We start from the raw sequence: 18,669 nt of genomic DNA, 5'->3' as shown, positions 1-18,669 counted from the left end.
CATTTCTTCTATCCGTCCTTTCTGTCCGTCTTCCAAACTACTTCAACACAAAAGATAAAAGCTCTTTTGAAAATACGATTTCCCCTTATTTTGTATTTTTAAAATAATATATGCAAACAGTTTTTTTATTTTCATACAAATGCACCATTTTTAAAACAAATAATAAAGCACTCATATAGAATCTGGTATTGTTAAAAGAACGTCTCCTAGACGAAATCAACTTTTTAAGCTCGGCGACTCCTTTTTACAATCCCCCACTCTGCCATGACCCGCCTCCCACACACACATACAACAATAGAATAATAGACAAATAACAATCCATATTTTCGATGGTCTTAGGCGACCCCTGGCAAATCGTCAATCGACCCCCAAGTGGGTCGCGATCCACAGGTTGAGAACCCCTGATATAATACAATACATGAAGCAAAAGATTATATTTATGGTCTTTGTCAGCCATGTTTTTTACGTAGAAATTATACACTAAAGTACATAGGGCCTAACGGGCTCTTGTGAGTGGATAGATTATAGCTATTATAGAAGTTAAATCTTATTCATTATTTGATCTTTTTATTGTTATTAAATTATACTTCTCGTATATTTATCAAAGAACAAAATACCAAATTGATGTCATATAAGATTTGTCAAAGGAAGGTAACTCTTAAGTTGTCAGTACAAAATTCCAACATTTTTGTTTTTATAATAATAATAATAAAGGGACTACGATGAATTTTGTTTCCAAATAACAAAACTCGACTCTGGCTGCGCCAGAAAATGAATACTCGTTCTTTTATAGCATAACAATAATAATAAAATGACAAGTTTATAAACAATGTGAAAGTGCACAGCTAGATAATCTTTGTTTGTATTTGTTTTAGTTCAATTGTTATTGCTTTCTTTAATATTACACTGCTGTTGAAATACATATGTTGCTACTATGAGGTGGTAACAAATGTAAGTGCACTGGTGACGTAATCGCATGACATTTCAAAACGCATTTTATAATATTAATACAAAGTAGATGGTAGTGCAATATCCAGCGCTGGGCTGTCGCTTGTTCGTCACGATCGTCCCGGGTTTAAACCCACCCCGCTTCTCAGAGCTAGATAATATATTGAAACTTCGAGTGGACGGCATCTTTTAGCTTTCAAAGTTGTTTAGAAATTAAATATGTAAGGGTTTTAAAACTAAAATTAGGACGAATATGCATTGTACATTAACCGTCGCATTACAAATCCAAGATGCTACATACAGCCAAACATTTATAAATTAATCTTCCAATCATTAATAGAATGTATAACTATGTGATGGAAGCAGCTCAAGATAACAAAAGACTTTCTAGTGAGAATATCTGAAGATTTAGATTGTGGCTCGGAATCCTAGCAAGTTACATGGCAGAACAATGACCTAAAGTTTGAGAACCTCGTTCATGCTTACACCTGAGGAACATGTGTACCTTGTGGGTTGTCTGTCTTATGTATTGTTTTCTGGAAAATATACTCCAGTAGAAACAATGCTGCTCAATCCGGGTACGGTACATTCAAATTACCGGACGGGTCTAAGGCACCGGGGAAAAGGAATAGTCTAAAAAATGGATTTAAATCATATGACTTTTTTTTGTGCCGTGTATAGCACACAGTCGTAATATAATTATTATTTTTTTTTTTTCCTAGATAAAAAAGGGGACTGTCTTTTTTTTTTTATTTCGTACGCAGGTGGCCGAAACACCCGCGGCTCTCTTGGACCTGCTGTCAGATATCTCCGTCTTCAATAATTATTTCCAGTAAATAAACAACATTGAAAAATACGTAATGTTACTTGTTTGATAGTGAATGTTACTTGTTTGATAGTGAATGTTACTTGTTTGATAGTGAATGTTACTTGTTTGACAGTGAATGTTACTTGTTTGATAGTGAATGTTACTTGTTTGATAGTGAATGTCAAAACCAAAGCAACAAAATCGACTTTCCTAAAGAAAGGATAGAAATTGTACTGTTTTAGTAAACTCTATATTGATGGCCTTATAAAAAAAATCAAGCTAAGCGTTAGAGATATTTTGTTTTATAAGAACATAAAAACCAAAGTCCTTCTTAACATTGGTTATGCCAATATTAGAAATGTTAGTTCACTATATACCTTTACTTATTTATTTCATTGTATTTGAAGAATTTTGATTTCGTCAGTTTGCTCAATCATTAAAGAAAATTTGAGATTTGAACCCGAAGAATTGACAAGAAAGTTACATGATATGAAGTCTATTAGTTTCCTACTCCTCTTCACCTGAAAAAAGACATAAATTTAATTATATTAACTATTGTTTGAGACAAACATCTACAGCACAAATGTATAGATCCTCGAAATAAAGAATCACCCTTTGTGTCAGGATTTTGTGATTTTACCATCACAAAAGAGTTATAAGACACCGATAGCAAAGACAAACAGACACAAACACTCTTTTGTTCCCCTGGCAATCAAATCATTAAATAAGAACAATCTGATATAAACTTTGTCACATGTAAATTATGAGAGAGTCTGGTGTGAATGTACACTTTGGTTACTTATAGTTATAATGTTTTTTGTTTGGTGTAATGCACAAATTGTAAGACAAATTTCCATACGGACAATAAAGATGATTATTATTATTATTGGTTAACAATAAACAGAAAGAGAACATAAACATTTAATTAAGCCACAACCCTCCCCCCCCCCCTTTTCACTACACAAGGAGCAAAAGGTAATCGAACTTCACAAAAAAAAATCCAAAAACTAAACCAATACTGCTGTCACAAGATTTCTCTCCCCCTCCCCTTTTTTAAAAAAAAATAGTATTTTGAAAGAGTTTGAGCCCAGAACCTCTCTCTCTCTCTCAGTTACGCCGATGATGTTTACTCAAGGTTTAGGATATTCATGGTTTACTTAAGAACCTTGACTTAGACATTATAGTCGATCTGTTTTGTCTACAGGTGATTTATTGATAGCTAGTAACACCCCCGCCTTCTAGGCCACCTTTGCTCCATTAGATTCTATCCCCCCCTCCCCCCCAAAGAAAAACCCTCCTTGCTTAAAATAAAAAAGGTTCTAGATTTAATATTGCTGTTATTGATGGAGTATTCTAAGACTGACTTTATCTTAATGCATCACCAGGTTACAAGTTGTACTCTTGCACTGCCCTTAAAGTTCAACAGTAAGACAGATTGAATTGTAAACCCAGGGGTCACGTTACTAACGAATTGAGATCCACTGTGATTCTCGCCTCATGTCTGATCATTGATGTTACGAGAAGCTTGTAGACATGTAGCTCTTCAAAATAACAAGTTTAAGAATGGAAAGCCGGTTCATTTGTGTCCATTCTCAACTGTTCACCGCGACAGCAACCTACGTTCACACCAAAACCACAAAGTTCAGTTTCCGCCACACACACATACACAATAAAACTATCAATTTATGTGACTGTCAGTATGCAGATGTCACCGTAAATGTATGTCACTGTAAATGTAGGCCGTTGTAAGTATGTAGATGTCACTATAATTATGCATGTGCCATTGTAAATAAGTAGATGTCACCGTAAATATGTTTATTTCACAGTAAAAATGTAAATTCTACTATAAATATGTGGATGTCTTTTTAGATATGTAGATGTCTTTGTAAATACGTAGATTTCACTTAAATGTGTGTCACTGTATGTGTTTAGAATCTTTAGGGCCACTAGTCATGACACGACACCTATCATTCAGCACACGTTGTTTCAGTCCAAGATATTTGTACCAACTTTATTGACACTTTTATCATTTGTGTTGACTAGTTAGGCCTACCCCCGTAACGTTACACTTATACAAACACACACACACAATCAGTAAATCGTCTGCTCTCAAATCTAGCGTGCACACACACACACACATCCCTTAAGATCTTACTTTATTTATCACAATCATCGATACACTCAATGACCAGTCCAATCAAACATGATTGTTTTTTCATGATTGTAGCTAATTGGATCGCGCGTTCCCATGGCGACTGAGACAGTCAATAGACCAGTTTCCTTTCCTTGTCCACTGTTCTTGATTGTTTTGTGTTTTTTTTTCCTGCACTCTAGATTTTTTTTTCTTTTTAGTACTTTATGTCACTATGACAAACAAACTTCTTCAGGCCAACAACCAAAAAAAACACATTTGAATGATTTTGGTGGAGTGTTGGGGGGAGGAAAGGGGCTGAATGAGGGGGAACAACCTGATAAATTTCATGGAGAATAACGCAGTTGTCTCCCAGCTGTTCTTCCCCAAATGATGACAGGAAGTCATGCAATATGTGATCCGCAAGACAAGTCCGAAAAAAAAAAAAAAAAAGAAATTAAAATAATTTATTGAATAATTCTTGAAAACAGTACAATATTTAAACCTATGTCATGCATCACGTGACTGAAGGGACTGTGTAGTGCGACCTGACATGTAACCTAGATCAAAACAGAAATTATATATTTAGGCAACATAATTCAATGTAGAACCGACTGAACATAATATCTAAGCAGCAAAAGTTGCCCCAGAAAAAAAGTTGCCCAAATAACAAAAGTTACCCCACAGAAAAAAGTTGTTTAAAAAACAAAAGTCGCCCCACAAAAAGTTGCCCAAACTACAAAAGTTGTCACACCACAAAAAGTTGCCCAAACTACAAAAGTTGTCACACCACAAAAAGTTGCCCAAACAACAAAACGAAAATTGCCCGACACAAAAAAAAAAGTTGCCCAAACAACAAAACAAAAGTTGCCCGACACAAAAAAAAAAGTTGCCCAAACAACAAAACAAAAGTTGCCCAAACATCCAAAACAAAAGTTGCCCGACACAAAAAAAAGTTGCCCAAACATCCAAAACAAAAGTTGCCCGACACAAAAAAAAGTTGCCCAAACATCCAAAAAAAAAGCCACATAAAAAAAAATATGTAAAATAAAAAAATAAATATAAACTGTTATAGGGCATTGAAACTAATCAATGTCAAGGACGCTAAATGAAACTTGAAAGTTGCCAACTAAATAAGAGCTACAAACGAAAAGACAACCTAGAAGTCAGCACATGCTAAGAACTGCACGGAATTTATTCATCTTCTGTACACCGGAAACCCCCCAAAAAAGCTTGCTATTTATGAATTGGCTTTCATGGATGAAACTCTCCAGTATTCATGAACTCTATGTTTTGCCCTTGGTGTAATGGAGTGTAACTGTAATGTAAAGGGAGGTAGTGCGATGTAATGCGAAGTAATGGGATATAATGCGATGTAATTAGAGGCTATTTGATATAATGGGAGGTAGTGCGATGTAATGGGATGTAATTGGATGTATACGATGTAATGGGATATAATGGAAGGTAATGTCTGATCTTGCTCACTGACCGAATAAAAATATGTTGGTATTTGTTTTTTCATTCGCAGAGGTACCAGTGGTATCGACATTGACCTTCAGAAAGTGGACATTGACCAGTGTCCAGGGACAAATGCAGCAGAGGAGAACGTATTTGCCAACTCGTCCAAATGTCGCCACCAGACAACACAGGTAAGAAAAGTATCTACATTTCTGCAGACGTCTTAATGGACTCTGCTTTTATCATCCCACCGCTGTATCACGTTCATTGTACTAAGTGTTAAGTAGAAGTTGAGAACCTCTGAAATATTATCTTCCCAATTTCCCCCCGTAGCCTCACTTTAAAAAACTTAGACCAACAAATAAGAAATCAGCTTTTAATACATTGATATTCTTATTAAACACTTGCTTTGCGTTGTCAGAGATCATCCTTAATCTTCGCCATTGAAGACATTGCCGTTAGTTCATCATTGTTAAAAGCTACTGACTCTGTTTCTATCAAATAAAGAGTGTTTAGAAAACATATTCCAAGGAAAGATTTGAGTAATCAACACTTTCTGACCTAGACTATAGGTAGACATTTAAATTACACCTTGCCCTAGATCAGTTGTGCCAAACGTTTTTCGGACTGATGGTCGTATTCCTTTTTTAAAAATCTGGGCCATACCTGATGGGGCCATCTTCATTTCGACCAAGCGGCCATACCTGATAGGGTCATCTTCATTTCGACCAACCGGCCATACTTGAGGGGACCATCCTTATCCATACAACTTAAGCGGCCCTTTTTTTATTTTCGACCTGGGAGACCTACCTAGAAGTCGTATTCATTTTCGACCTGGGAGACCTACCTAGAAGTCGTATTCATTTTCGACCCATGTGTTTCGGGCCAAGTTACCTCAAAAAATGGTCGAGTCTAATTTTGGCACCAAGCATCATTATTCAACGAGGGGCCGGAATAAACCGCGTCACGGGACAAATATATGGCCCTCGGACCGTAGAATGGGCATACCTGTCCGAGAATAAAATGTTTGACCATCTTAAAGGCCAAAGTAGAACTTTTCAGTGTTGTTTCATTGTCTCATTTCGACAATGTGACAGCATTATCTTTAGGTAACTGCATTGTCTTATGTTTCGAACAAACTGGCAAGCATGCATTCTTAGATACATTAGTTATTTCTAATAAATATTTCTGGAGTTTGGGGGGCTTTAAGAATGGTCAAGTACTATTCTTATCACGCCTTCCTCTCCCCCCCCCCCCCCCCACGCACACATAAAAAAATCTGGTTTTCTTTAGCTCAACAGTTCCTAAATACTATCTACCAAGATACATTTACTTATCAATACTTATCAATACTTATCAATATTTATCAATACTTATCAATACTTTTCAACAGCGAGAACTTCTCTGTGTAATTCTATATTTGTATCTCCTATCTCTCCCTACTCCAATGAAGAGACGGACTCGCGCCTTGTTTCACAAATTGTCACGGACAAAATGAATCCATCTCCTTCTGACACCAGAAGTTTCTAAAGACAAACCAATACAGTAGTACGTGATGTGACATTCAGGCCACTACTCTCCTTTAAGAAGCACCTGAAGAAAGAAATCTCCAGACACCATCTCGCATGTTGAATTTTCGATTTCGTCTCGGGTGATTTCTGAGTCTTTGGTGGGCGCTGCAGGTACTGTCCCCCACCAATAAACGTTCGTGGTGTGAGGTGTTGGGGCTCCGCCCGCCCTTCCAGTCACTTTAACTAACGACGAAAAAATTACGAAATCTTTTTTTTTTTAAATTGCTTCTTCTAAGAGTCGTACATCAAGTCGTTTCCTGGAGGAGGGAGATACAATGTCAGCGGCAAATGGACATCTTCTGGTTCGTCTTTAACTCAAGTCAGTCAGAGGTGACACCATAATGAGGGCCCACAATTGATGAGCACTTTCAGTTCCAGTCTGCTTCGCTGAGTTTCCATTAGGAGGCTGGCGTTCTGCCAGTGCTTTGTTGGTGAAGCTTTCCCAATAAGAACTAAATTACAATTGTCTCCTCCGTGCTGGGGGTCTTCCGTCACCGACTGCCCGTTAAATGATCTCATAGAGGAAGGAGTGGAACTGACAGACCGTAGGAGCGGGGTGGGGGCTTTATAGTAGGGGTCAGAGGAAATTGGTTTAAGATTTAAGACTAAGAGTGTGTTTTTTTTACAAGACTGTTCAATGTAATTGATAGTGTTTGTGGGCTATTAGTTTTCTAAAGTAAACAAAAGCCTATTTGAATTAAAATCAAGTAATAGTACAAGGAAAATTTTTAAAAAATACTTTAAAAACAAAGCTTATGTAATGAGAAGAACCGCACAATTTTTGCCACATATCTCAATACTGATAATTGGTTTACATGTGATAAATGGTGTACATCTGATAATTGGTGTACATCTGATAATTGGTGTACATCTGATAATTGGTGTACACTGATTTTTTTTTGTCTTTTACGATTCTCGGTCTCGGAAGTACCAGAAATTGACTTAGTTTTTTGTTTTAGCCAATTCTAATGATGCTAATCAGTTTAAACTCCGAGCCTAGATGTCTACTGCTGTCCATCTGGATACTTGGTTTAAGACTTAGTAATCACATTTGTTGGCCGCTATTATGGCCAACCTCAGAAGATGATCTTTGGTCGAGGATAAGTCATAATAAGACAAAATTCATGTACGACCGCGGTGGCGGCTGGGCGTGTTGAACCAAAGCCAGCGTGTTGACTTGTCAAGGCGCTAACCCCCTAACCATCAGATTGTATTTGTCCAGGTTACCAATGATCGACACTTTGTTGTTTCAGTGTGAGCACATTCCGGGCCTGGGGTTCCGGCGAGGCTCCTACAAGTGTGTCTGCAAGCCAGGCTTCTACTTCCCGTACCTGGAGTCCAGTGAGAAATATTTCAAAGGTACAGACGTGGAGGATGAGAATGAGAAGAAGAGAAAGGTGAGTAGATTCTGTGATGTCATGTGTGCTGTGTCCATCTGGGAGGGGGGGTGTCTTTGTAGGGGTGTGTCATTGTAAGATTAGTGTCAATGGCCAAGTGTGTCAGAGTAGAAGCGCGCCAATCTAAGAGTGTGTCAATGTAGAAGTGTGTCAATTTTGAAGTGTGTCAATGTAGAAGTGTGTCAATGTAGAAGTGTGTCAATGTAGAAGTGTGTCAATGTAGAAGTGTGTCGATGTAGAAGTGTGTCAATGTAGAAGTGTGTCAATGTAGAAGTGTGTCAATGTAGAAGTGTGTCGATGTAGAAGTGTGTCAATGTAGAAGTGTGTCGATGTAGAAGTGTGTCAGTGTAGAAGTGTGTCGATGTAGAAGTGTGTCAGTGTAGAAGTGTGTTAATCTAAAAGAGTTTTGATGTCGAAGTGTGTCAATCTAGAAGTGTGCCAATCTAGAAGTGTGCCAATCCAGAAGTGTGCCAATCCAGAAGTGTGTCAATCCAGAAGTGTGTCAATCTAGAAGTGTGCCAATCTAGAAATGTGTCAATCTAGAAGTGTGCCAATCTAGAAGTGTATCAATCTAAAAGTGTGTCAATCTAGAAGTGTGTCAGTCTAGGAGTGTGTCGTTACTGGAGTTTGTTAATGTTAGAGTGATTTACCATTATCTTATAAAAATGTGGCCACAACTTTCACATCAAGCGAATTGTTTACTTCGTTCTATAAATAAACTTTTGTTTTAAACTGTTGGTCTAGGCTAGAAAAAAAAATGTCCTTCTTTAATGCCTACGTTGTTATTTTTCTTTTCTCTGCTACTGAAGTTTGTTTCGAAGTTGACTCATTTCAAACAAGCTTGTAATGGATCTATTTGAAGCCTGCTCCTGACATGATTGATGTGTAGTTAGGGTGCTAAGGGAATGTTCCAAAATCATGGATGTGATTCCTCCCCCCCCCCTTTGTTTTTGATACACACACCTGCATTCAGTACACTGTTATACAAGCCAATGAGAAACAACAGCGGCAATGCAAACAAAAGTACTTAGTGAATTTCGTCTCTTTTTACTATTTTACATAATTTTGGTTTTAGACCACCATGTCTATTTCAATACGGATGCAATTTACTAGTTCAAAATGAATACTAAAGCAAGGAAGATATTTTGTAAAATATCCTTTTAAAAAAAAACAACAACGGAGAAGAACTCCGCACTTACAGTTATATTTCTCCATAATGATGAAGTTATTTCCCATATTCGATGTCAAAAACAAATTATTACAAATAATTAATTGATTGATTGTTAATTTTTAAATTGATGCATGTTTTGTTAGGTACTAATAAATAATTGTCTAGTTTCAACTTTATCCCAGAAGTAACGTCTAGAAACGTTTTACCTTCTTTTAGATATCCCATAATATCTTTGTTAAGGTCCGGGGGGGGGGGGGGGTAAGGGTTTAATGTCTTCAAAACAGTACCATCTGATATAACGTAAAGAGTTTCAGACGTATAACGTTCAATACGATAAAGATTATTTATTATATTCTTTACCACATTAAAAAGTAAGCTATTCACTTTTCTTTATGTATTTCCTTTTTCATTGAGAGAACCATATCACTAAATGCCACTTTAAAATATGTAATACGATTTGCCTTTCCTTAATATTATCTCCCCTACAATTAGGTATTGTTTTAAAAAGTCGCTTATTTTTAAGGGGAAAAACGGCTTGCATAATTTATTTTAGAAACCATACGGTTCGTTCGTTTTCAGAAGCCATAACTCCTTGAGTCTTAACATCTTAACGTGACAGACGGACAGACACACTACACAAAACGAATAACAGCTTTTCCCCATAAAGAGAAGGCTAAAATGTATATGTAGATAGAATGCAAGTATTCATTATTATAAATGTTTTTTCCCATCTTTAATAACGCGAAAAGTCTTTTAAATACATACCAACTATCTATACTATTTACGTATAAAATTATTTAAGTAAATTAAAAATATTCAGGATAACCTTTTCTTTGTGCAATTTTTTAAAAATAATTTTGGAAGCTATTTCTATTGAGACGCCGGCCAGCTGCTCTTGATATAGCAACCCGATGGCCATGATCCATTGCAGAGATCCATCCCAGCCTGTCCCCTCGGATGCTAATCCACTTTGTCATGTCACTTCAAATGGAACACGTGACATGGCGATGCAGTCAAAAAGCGAATGGAAAATGTGGAGAGGAGTGGGAGACTCTTGTTTCTTTTTGAGTTCAACACAATGAGCGTCCATTCTTTGAACATTCTGATCCTCATCAGTTTCACGGTGTAGCAGATCTTTTAATTACACTCGTTTACTTGTTTTTTTTTTAAAGACCTTTTTATGCAATATTATCTTATATAATACAGGTGTTACTTCAAAAAAGAAGATGATTACGTAAGGGTAAGAACTGCACAGTTACAGCCATATTTTTCAATACTTTAAGATTTATTTACCATTTTCTATTTTAAACAAAATGTAATTTATTACTACTAATTAGCTATTTCATTGGTTTGTTATTTATTTTTTATTTATTCATTCGTGGATAATGAATAATTTTACAAAGTTTTACAAAGTTTCAACTTCAAATATTTAATGAGTATTGAACGTTGAATGTGGAATGTTGTATCATTGTTGAGATTTAAAACAATGAATCTGCCCCATCTACTACCTTATCAAACTATTATCTGCCCATTTAACTCGGCGACGAGTGGTGTTACCCTTTTTTTATTGTTTTATTACAAAGCTTATATCTACTCACTACGTCCGTCTGTCTCACTGTCTGATACATATTTTGTACATGTTATTTCTCCCACTTCCTATTATCAAGTTGAAATTTGGTAAAATTATTCATTATACATGAATGAATAAATAAAAAAATAAATACAGTCATCGGTTTCTTTGGTCCACGGTTAACGAGGGTGTCATTTGGTCAACACAAAGACCAACCGCCTTTACTTTTTTCCGAGTAATGTCTGGCACCCATTACAGTTAGGTGGACTCAGGGGCGTCCTAAAAACTTACGCAAAAATTTAATTTAGAGAACTCATGAAATTCTAATAATAGGACACCAGCTTTAAGTGAAGCCTAGAAATGAAAAGTGGCAGTATTTCTCCAATGGTTCACAAGGTATAGACAACTTGAATTCTTACATGGTGAATGAATTTTTTTTTTCATTTTTATTACTTAACATGTCGTGGGCTGGATTAAACCTTTCCGGGGGCCAGAGCTGTCCCGCGGGCCGTAGTTTCCCATCATTGATCTATATGCTGACTCTAGTTATATGTTTGTCGTTTCAAAGGATACACTCGCTATCATAAGCATGATACACGTGTCAGTGCTGTTTATCTTTAATCTATTTGAGCTATTCAAATATCACATTTCAAAGAAATCTTCCAGGCCTTTCGTTAATCTAATCTGGTAGTTCTCATAGATTTAGATGAAAGAATCATTTTCCTGGGATGCGCGGAGGGTCCCGGGTTCGACACCTGGTGAAGACTGAAATTTTTAATTTCGTCCACCCAGCTCTAATCGGTACCTGACATTAGTTGGGGAAAAGTAAAGGCGGTTGGTCGCTTTGCTGGCCACATGGCACCCTCGTTAACCTTGAGCCACAGAAACAGATGACCTTTTACATCATCTGCTCTATAGATCGCAAGTTCTGAAAGGGCAACTTTACTTTTGTACTGTATCATATACCTGACTGTGAAACTGAGCTTCTACAGAAGGAAGGCGATTGTTACAGCCTATATTATTCCCTTCTTTGTTTTATTTAAAAGAAAATACTTTATAAAAATAATTTCTTGTTTAAATGAGGTGTACTTATTCTTAAGTAAATAATATATTCTATTGTAATATCAACTGAAAGAGTGATTACAACTGACTTTGAAGATCTGTTGCAGACCTGCCACATCACCAGAACATTTCTCAATGAACACTTCATAAGACTACAGTGAATGTTGTTTCCCTTTAAGTAAGCGCGATCCTGGTAGTGCAGGCGAATGAAAATGAGTTCATTTTACAAAATAATAATAATAATAATAAGTTGAGAAACGAAAGGGAAATAATCAAAGATTAGATTCAGCCTGTAAAGAAAATGGATAGTAAAATGTAGAGAAACACATGAGCCAATGCTCTACAAGGGAGATTATCGGACAGGCATTTTATTGGACCCGTAATTAAAGGGTTAACTATTACACAAACCAGTACTTGTAGGGTCAAGTAAGGCTTAGCACTTAGAAACTTTATTGCAATCAATGGCCACACAGTAACCACAGGGCTGACCGGAACGTCCGTCCTTCTATTTATAGCACAACGTATCCCAGAAATGTTCGATCAACCATTGTCCCTTTTAATGGCGGGAAAACTATGTCACAGTTTTATTTTTGGCGCTGGCTGCAGAAATTTGATATGATTGACTATAGAATCACACTTTCACTAAAATCAATTTTGAATTCATCTTGAATAACACTATCGCTGGAATAATAATAATAATAATAATAATAATAATAATAATAATTATAGCTTTTATATAGCGCTTCTTTCATGCTTATAGCATGCTCAGAGCGCTTTGGTCCAATCTCATTTGTGGACCAGTTGGGGGGGGGGGGTATCTGGGAGAAGGTATTTCCATGCTGCCTTAAGGCGCTCAGTAAACACAACTCTGCTCCAGTAGGATGTCGAACCTCGAGCCCCCAACTTAGGTAGCCAAGCCAAGAACAAGCGTACTTGGCCTCTCGACCACGCTTCCCATCTTGAATAACACTATTCATGTAACCAGACTTGAATGACACTTTCTATGTGATCGGACACTATATACACATAGGAGTATTTAATACTTTTATTTTATAATTTCTTCAAACAACTCAAAGGCTTTTATCTTTATGTGTAATTGCAATTCTATAACTGCTGTTCGTTATATTTTATTGAAAATGATTGGAATCGATGGTACAATATTATTGATCTTATAGAAATTATTAAATTTTCATTATTATATCATAATCGAAATATAATAAATGTAATAACTCATTAGCTAATAACCTAGCCTCATTTTGTTAAAATGGTAAAATAGCTGTGGCGTATATCTTAATTCTGTTGGCCGGAAATATTTTTTTCTTGACCTTCAATGCAACGTTTGACCTGCAAACAAACGCACGTTTAGCCCGTGACTTCTGCAAAGTGTTGACCACCTTCAGTTGTAGAACGTCTATGGCTCATGTTGTGACGCAAGTCTTTTGTGGCTACAGAGATGAAATCTTGTCTTCCTAGATCACATGTGAAAGAAGCGCTTGTCTGGGTGTTGACTTATAAGATGTAATGTCTTTGTCTTCCTCAGCTTAGAGACCAGTTTAAATGTAAACCCATTGCAGCAATGAAGTTTCTGCCCCTTCTATAATTACCCTTCCGTTGTTGCCGACACTCCTGTCTCGTCAATAAACCATTGTACATTTCAGGGCGGAGAAGGCACGTTAGCCTCTTGGCTGGCAACCAATTTAGAAAAAGAAAAACTGAATCTTAACTTCTTCTGCCTTGCGGCTATATAACCAAAATTGTGAAAGGCTTTGGGATTCAATCCTGAGGAAAAATCATGAGCGAGTAACACCCAGGCAGCTTAAAGAATAGTTCTACACCCAGGCAAAAACTGCAGCATTGCTGATCCCAAACTGTATCTGAGCTTCCTGTCGCTTTGGACAAATCACCTGCGTGGAGAGGGGGACCGCAAAGTGGGCGCCATTGTTCCGAGCATAGCTAATGCCCAGGCTTCATCTCATTATTTCTAAGAGATGATCTATTGTCGTTTCGTTTCTTCTCTTGCATAATGCAATACTCGAGAGCCTCTAGTCTGGTCGTGACACGCCGCACACTTACACTGGTTTTTTTAATCTTTTAAAGGTAATTAAGAATAGACTAGACTTCACAATACATTTTTTTTTAATTGTTAAATCTTGTTTCTTTTTCTTTGAAGGGAAAGTACTTTTTATTCCTGAACGAACATAGTATACACAGAGATCTACTTACACACACACAGTCACTCTGTACTGACATACACACACAAACACATTTACACACACGATGCGAGACATGAAACACTGTTACATTCTGATATCGTTGTATCGACACAAGAATGCACACACATAGATCTACTTACACACACACAGTCGCTCTGTACTGACATACACACACAAACACATTTACACACACACACTGATATCGTTGTATCGACACAAGAATGCATCTCTTAGCAAATAAATAAACGACAAAGCTCGAGGCTACTACGTCGGACACACTTCGAACACTGTTATGTCTGGGTCTGATTCGGTAAGAAAAGAATGAAAAAATTATTTCAAGAATTATAAATATTAGAGTGTTCTTTCATTCTACGGCCGCCTTGAATACTTTCTGTGGCGGAAGCTGAAGCTAACTTCTCCCGACATGCCTCACAGTTCGGAAGTTTCACTTCTGTGTTACGGCGCAGCCGTCGCGTTCCATATGTCAAACTGACCGAAAGATTGCCAGACATATATGAAAGACGTCAGAATCAAATATAAGATCACGTCAGACTTTAATTTAAACTGAAGAAAAAAGAATTGGCATCTTGAATGAGACGCTATAGAATCTGACGGAACGCAATAGGTTTGTAGAACGAACATGAATAATTAACAATGTATAAACAAATATCTCCATAATAATACAGCATGACCCAAATAGTTATGACCTTCACTTTTGTGGAACTTGCTTGACAGCGATAGAAATTTTCAAACATCTTGTTTAAAATGTAATGTACTAATTAAACATTTTAATCATATATTAAATATATGCCCGTGTCCTCATAAAAGACAACGTCACGTGAGTTGATGACGACAGAACTGTTACCGGAAGAGATTGTCTAGCCAAGAGATTGAAATGACGTCAAATACGCGCTGAGATAGATGCAGGCTAATGCTCCGATTCAGTACAAAACGCTCGCGAGCAGACACACAAACACACACACACGAGCGCGCTGCCACACTCACAAGTCAATGTGTGGAACATTCACGCCTTCCAAGATATCCCTAGACTTTGTTTTTTTATTTAATTCTAGCAACATGGCTCCCTAAAGGCGAAAATTGGATTTACTTCTGCGAGATCAAAAAAAAAAAACAAGTCAAAAACAATCTAGAGGGGAAAAAATGATGAAAAAAAATCGATCCATGCATAGGATGAGATAAAACATAATTCTATTAGCTCAGAGTTAAGGATACTGAGAGAGATAGAGAGGTAGAGAGAGAGAGGGAGAGAGAAAGAGAGAGGGAGAGAATTATAGAAATAGAGAGGGAGAGAGCTAAAGAGAAAGAGCAAAAGAGGAAGGGCAAGCGAGTGAGAGGGGGGAGAGAGAGAGGGAGAGAGAGTGTGATTGGGATAGAGAGAAAGAGAGAGAAAGGGAAAGAGCGAGGGAGAGATAGGGAGAGGGGGAAGAGAATGAAGAGAGAGAGGGAGATAAAGACAGAGAAGGAAATGTAGAAATGGAGATAGAAAAAATGAAAGAGAAACAAAGAGAAAAAGAAAGGGAGAAAGAACAAATAGAGAGAAAGAAGGAGAGAGAGAGAGAAGAAATCAAAGGAGGGAGATAGAGAGAAAGAGAGGGGAAATCAAAGGAGAGAGAGAAAGAGAGGGGAAATCAAAGGAGAGAGAGAGAGAGAAAGAGAGAAAGGCTACATAAAGTTAAAAAGAAAGAAGGGTATTGACTTCCCTCCCCCACTATTTAAGATTGTATACAACTAGATGGGAGAATATGTCGGGGGATAGAGGATACGCCCATGTCTCTCGCACAGTTTTTAAAAGAATAATTACTGCTGAGTAAGTGAGCTAGAGAGAAAGCCATAGACGAAGAAAGGTGAAATATCACACTCCCCAATTTAACAATGCTGGTTAAAAGCCAGAGAGAGAGACAAGGGGGGGGGGAGAAAGAGAGAGAGATATAGGGAAAGAGGGGGGGGTGTCAAAGATCTGAGAGGAGCTGGAGAGAGAATGAGAGAAAAAGTTTGCAAAAAAAGAGTAAACTCCTTTCTGTCTCTGCATCTTATAACAGTAATTTAATAAAAAAAAACATCTCTTAATATTCCAGAACTACTACGAGACAGCCCCTAAAACACTTCCGCTGCAAAAGGACCACATAAAAATGACCTGAAGGGATTAATTGTCTATTTAGAAAGTGCCACCCTATGACGTGATGTCCAGTATTTCATTCCACAAGTGCGAGTCCTACTCGTAAATAAAGAAACATCTAATTACAAAGCAGCACACAAAAAAAAATATCGTCTGGTTAAATAGCCAGCTGTCAGAACTGATCCCCGCGTCACTTATTGTTTATCTGTTCTCATGTTTCTTTAGCTAGAGTTACTAGGTGGCGCTTGTGTTGAATTATCGACTCTATTCTATTGCATCCTGGCGGAAGAATACAGCTGTAAGATAATTATGACATTTGACCCCAGTGTAGTGCCTGATACTTGAGCTGTGGATATAGTTAGCCCAAATGTCTGCCGTGTCCCATTCCCCACTGACTCTTAAATGCTGATCTTTCGAATTGACCAAATTGGATTCTCTTATTAAATAACGGGCTGGAAAGTGGTTGGATTCTGTTCTGAATGCAATGGGATTATTTTAATTTGCCAATTTGGTTTGCAGTTTTTCGGGGGTTTTTTTTCTTTGTTTTATCTGGCAAGACATTTCCTTCAAAATAGATTTCACGAGTCGTCTTTTCATTGTGCATTTCTTTTTATGTTTGAGAAAGTCATAAGTCATGGTGTAATGGTATGACTTTTAAATCTAAAAGGATGATGATATTATCTCTTCTCTTTCTCTTATTTCTCTCATTGTCTCACTCTCTTATCATTTTTATCTTTTCATCCCCCCGTATTTCTGTTTCGCTAATGCAATCTTTAATGAATTTAAGTAATTGCAGGGGCACGGTGTGTAGGGGGCGCGGTGGCTGAGTGGTTAAGCGCTTGGCTTCTAAATCTGGAGACGTCTAGAGTCCAGGGTTCGAATCTCGGTGAAGACTAAGTTTTTAAACTTCGGGATTTTCAGGGCGCTCCTGAGTCTGGGAATAGTAAAGGCGGTTGGTCACATGACACCCTGCTCGTTAAACGTTAGCCTTACCATTATCTGCCCCATAAATCGCAAGGTCCGAAAGGGGAGACTTAACTTTTTAAAAAAAGTAATTGCACACTCTCAGACATTGAGAACTACGGAAAGCGAATGGTGTAAGGCTGAAATGGCCTACGACTAACGAGCGTTTCATAATGCCAGCACAACGACCAACCGCCCGATCACAAGGTACCCATAAGAGTTGGGTGGACTGGGGCGAGGAGTCTTCACCAAGATTCAAACACAATTCCCTTCGGTTAGCAAGCCAAACGCTTTACCGAATACTCTCTTGTTTATTACATCTTTCCCATGCTTATGAGAGAAATATAAGATGTTGAGATTATTCTCTCTCTCCTCTCTTTCTCTTTGTTTCTCTCTCTCCGCTCTTTCTCTCTCTTTCCTCTCTTTCTCTTTCTCTCTCTTTCCTCTCTTTCTCTTTCTCTCTCTCCACTCTTTCTCTTTCTGTCTCTCTCCTCTCTTTCTCTTTCTGTCTCTCTCCTCTCTTTCTCTCTCCTTCCTCTTTCTTTCTCCCTCTCTCCGATTTCTCTTTCTCTCTCTCTCCTCTCTTTCTCTTTCTCTCTCTTTCCTCTCTTTATCTTTCTCTCTCTCCTCTCTTTCTCTTTCTGTCTCTCTCCTCTCTTTCTCTCTCCTTCCTCTTTCTTTCTCCCTCTCTCCGCTTTCTCTTTCTCTCTCTCTCCTCTCTTTCTTTTTCTCTCTATTTCCTCTCTTTCTCTTTCTCTCTCTTTCCTCTCTTTCTCTCTCCTTCCTCTTTCTTTCTCCCTCTCTCCGCTTTCTCTTTCTCTCTCTCCTTTCTTTCTCTTTCTCTCTCTTTCCTCTCTTTATCTTTCTGTCTCTCTCCTCTCTTTCTCTCTCTTTCCTCTCTTTCTCTTTCTCTCTCTCTCTTTCTCTTTCTCTCTCTTTACTTTCTTTCTCTTTCTCTCTCTCTCTTTCTCTTTCTCTCTCTTTCCTCTCTTTCTCCTTCTCTCTCTTTCCTCTCTTTCTCTTTTTCTCTCTTTCCTCTCTTTCCTCTCTTTCTCTTTCTCTCTCTTTCCTCTCTTTCTCTTTCTCTCTCTCCTCTCTTTCTCTTTCTGTCTCGCTTCTCTCTTTCTCTCTCCTTCCTCTTTCTTTCTCCCTCTCTCCGCTTTCTCTTTCTCTCTCTCTACTCTCTTTCTCTTCATCTTCTCCTCTCTCCCTCTCTCTCCGCTCTTTTTCTTTCTCTCTC

The 18,669-nt window shown here is 37.7% G+C and overlaps 1 protein-coding gene across 1 annotated transcript in view; it reads left to right on the top strand.

Annotated features, from left to right (window-relative positions):
* The window catches only part of LOC106052307 (probable G-protein coupled receptor 158), a 347,724-nt gene that overhangs the window by 260,893 nt on the left and 68,162 nt on the right, over positions 1-18,669 (top strand). The window contains exons 4-5 of the mRNA XM_056036255.1: positions 5,416-5,536; positions 8,170-8,313. Of these exons, the coding sequence (XP_055892230.1) occupies positions 5,416-5,536; positions 8,170-8,313 (265 nt within the window). The remainder of the gene's footprint in view (positions 1-5,415; positions 5,537-8,169; positions 8,314-18,669) is intronic.

The sequence above is a fragment of the Biomphalaria glabrata genome, chromosome 7 (genome assembly GCF_947242115.1).
Source record: "Biomphalaria glabrata chromosome 7, xgBioGlab47.1, whole genome shotgun sequence".
Taxonomy (NCBI): Eukaryota; Metazoa; Mollusca; class Gastropoda; family Planorbidae; genus Biomphalaria; species Biomphalaria glabrata.
Note: the sequence above shows the minus strand (reverse complement) of the source record. Positions and strands in the feature narration are given on the sequence as shown.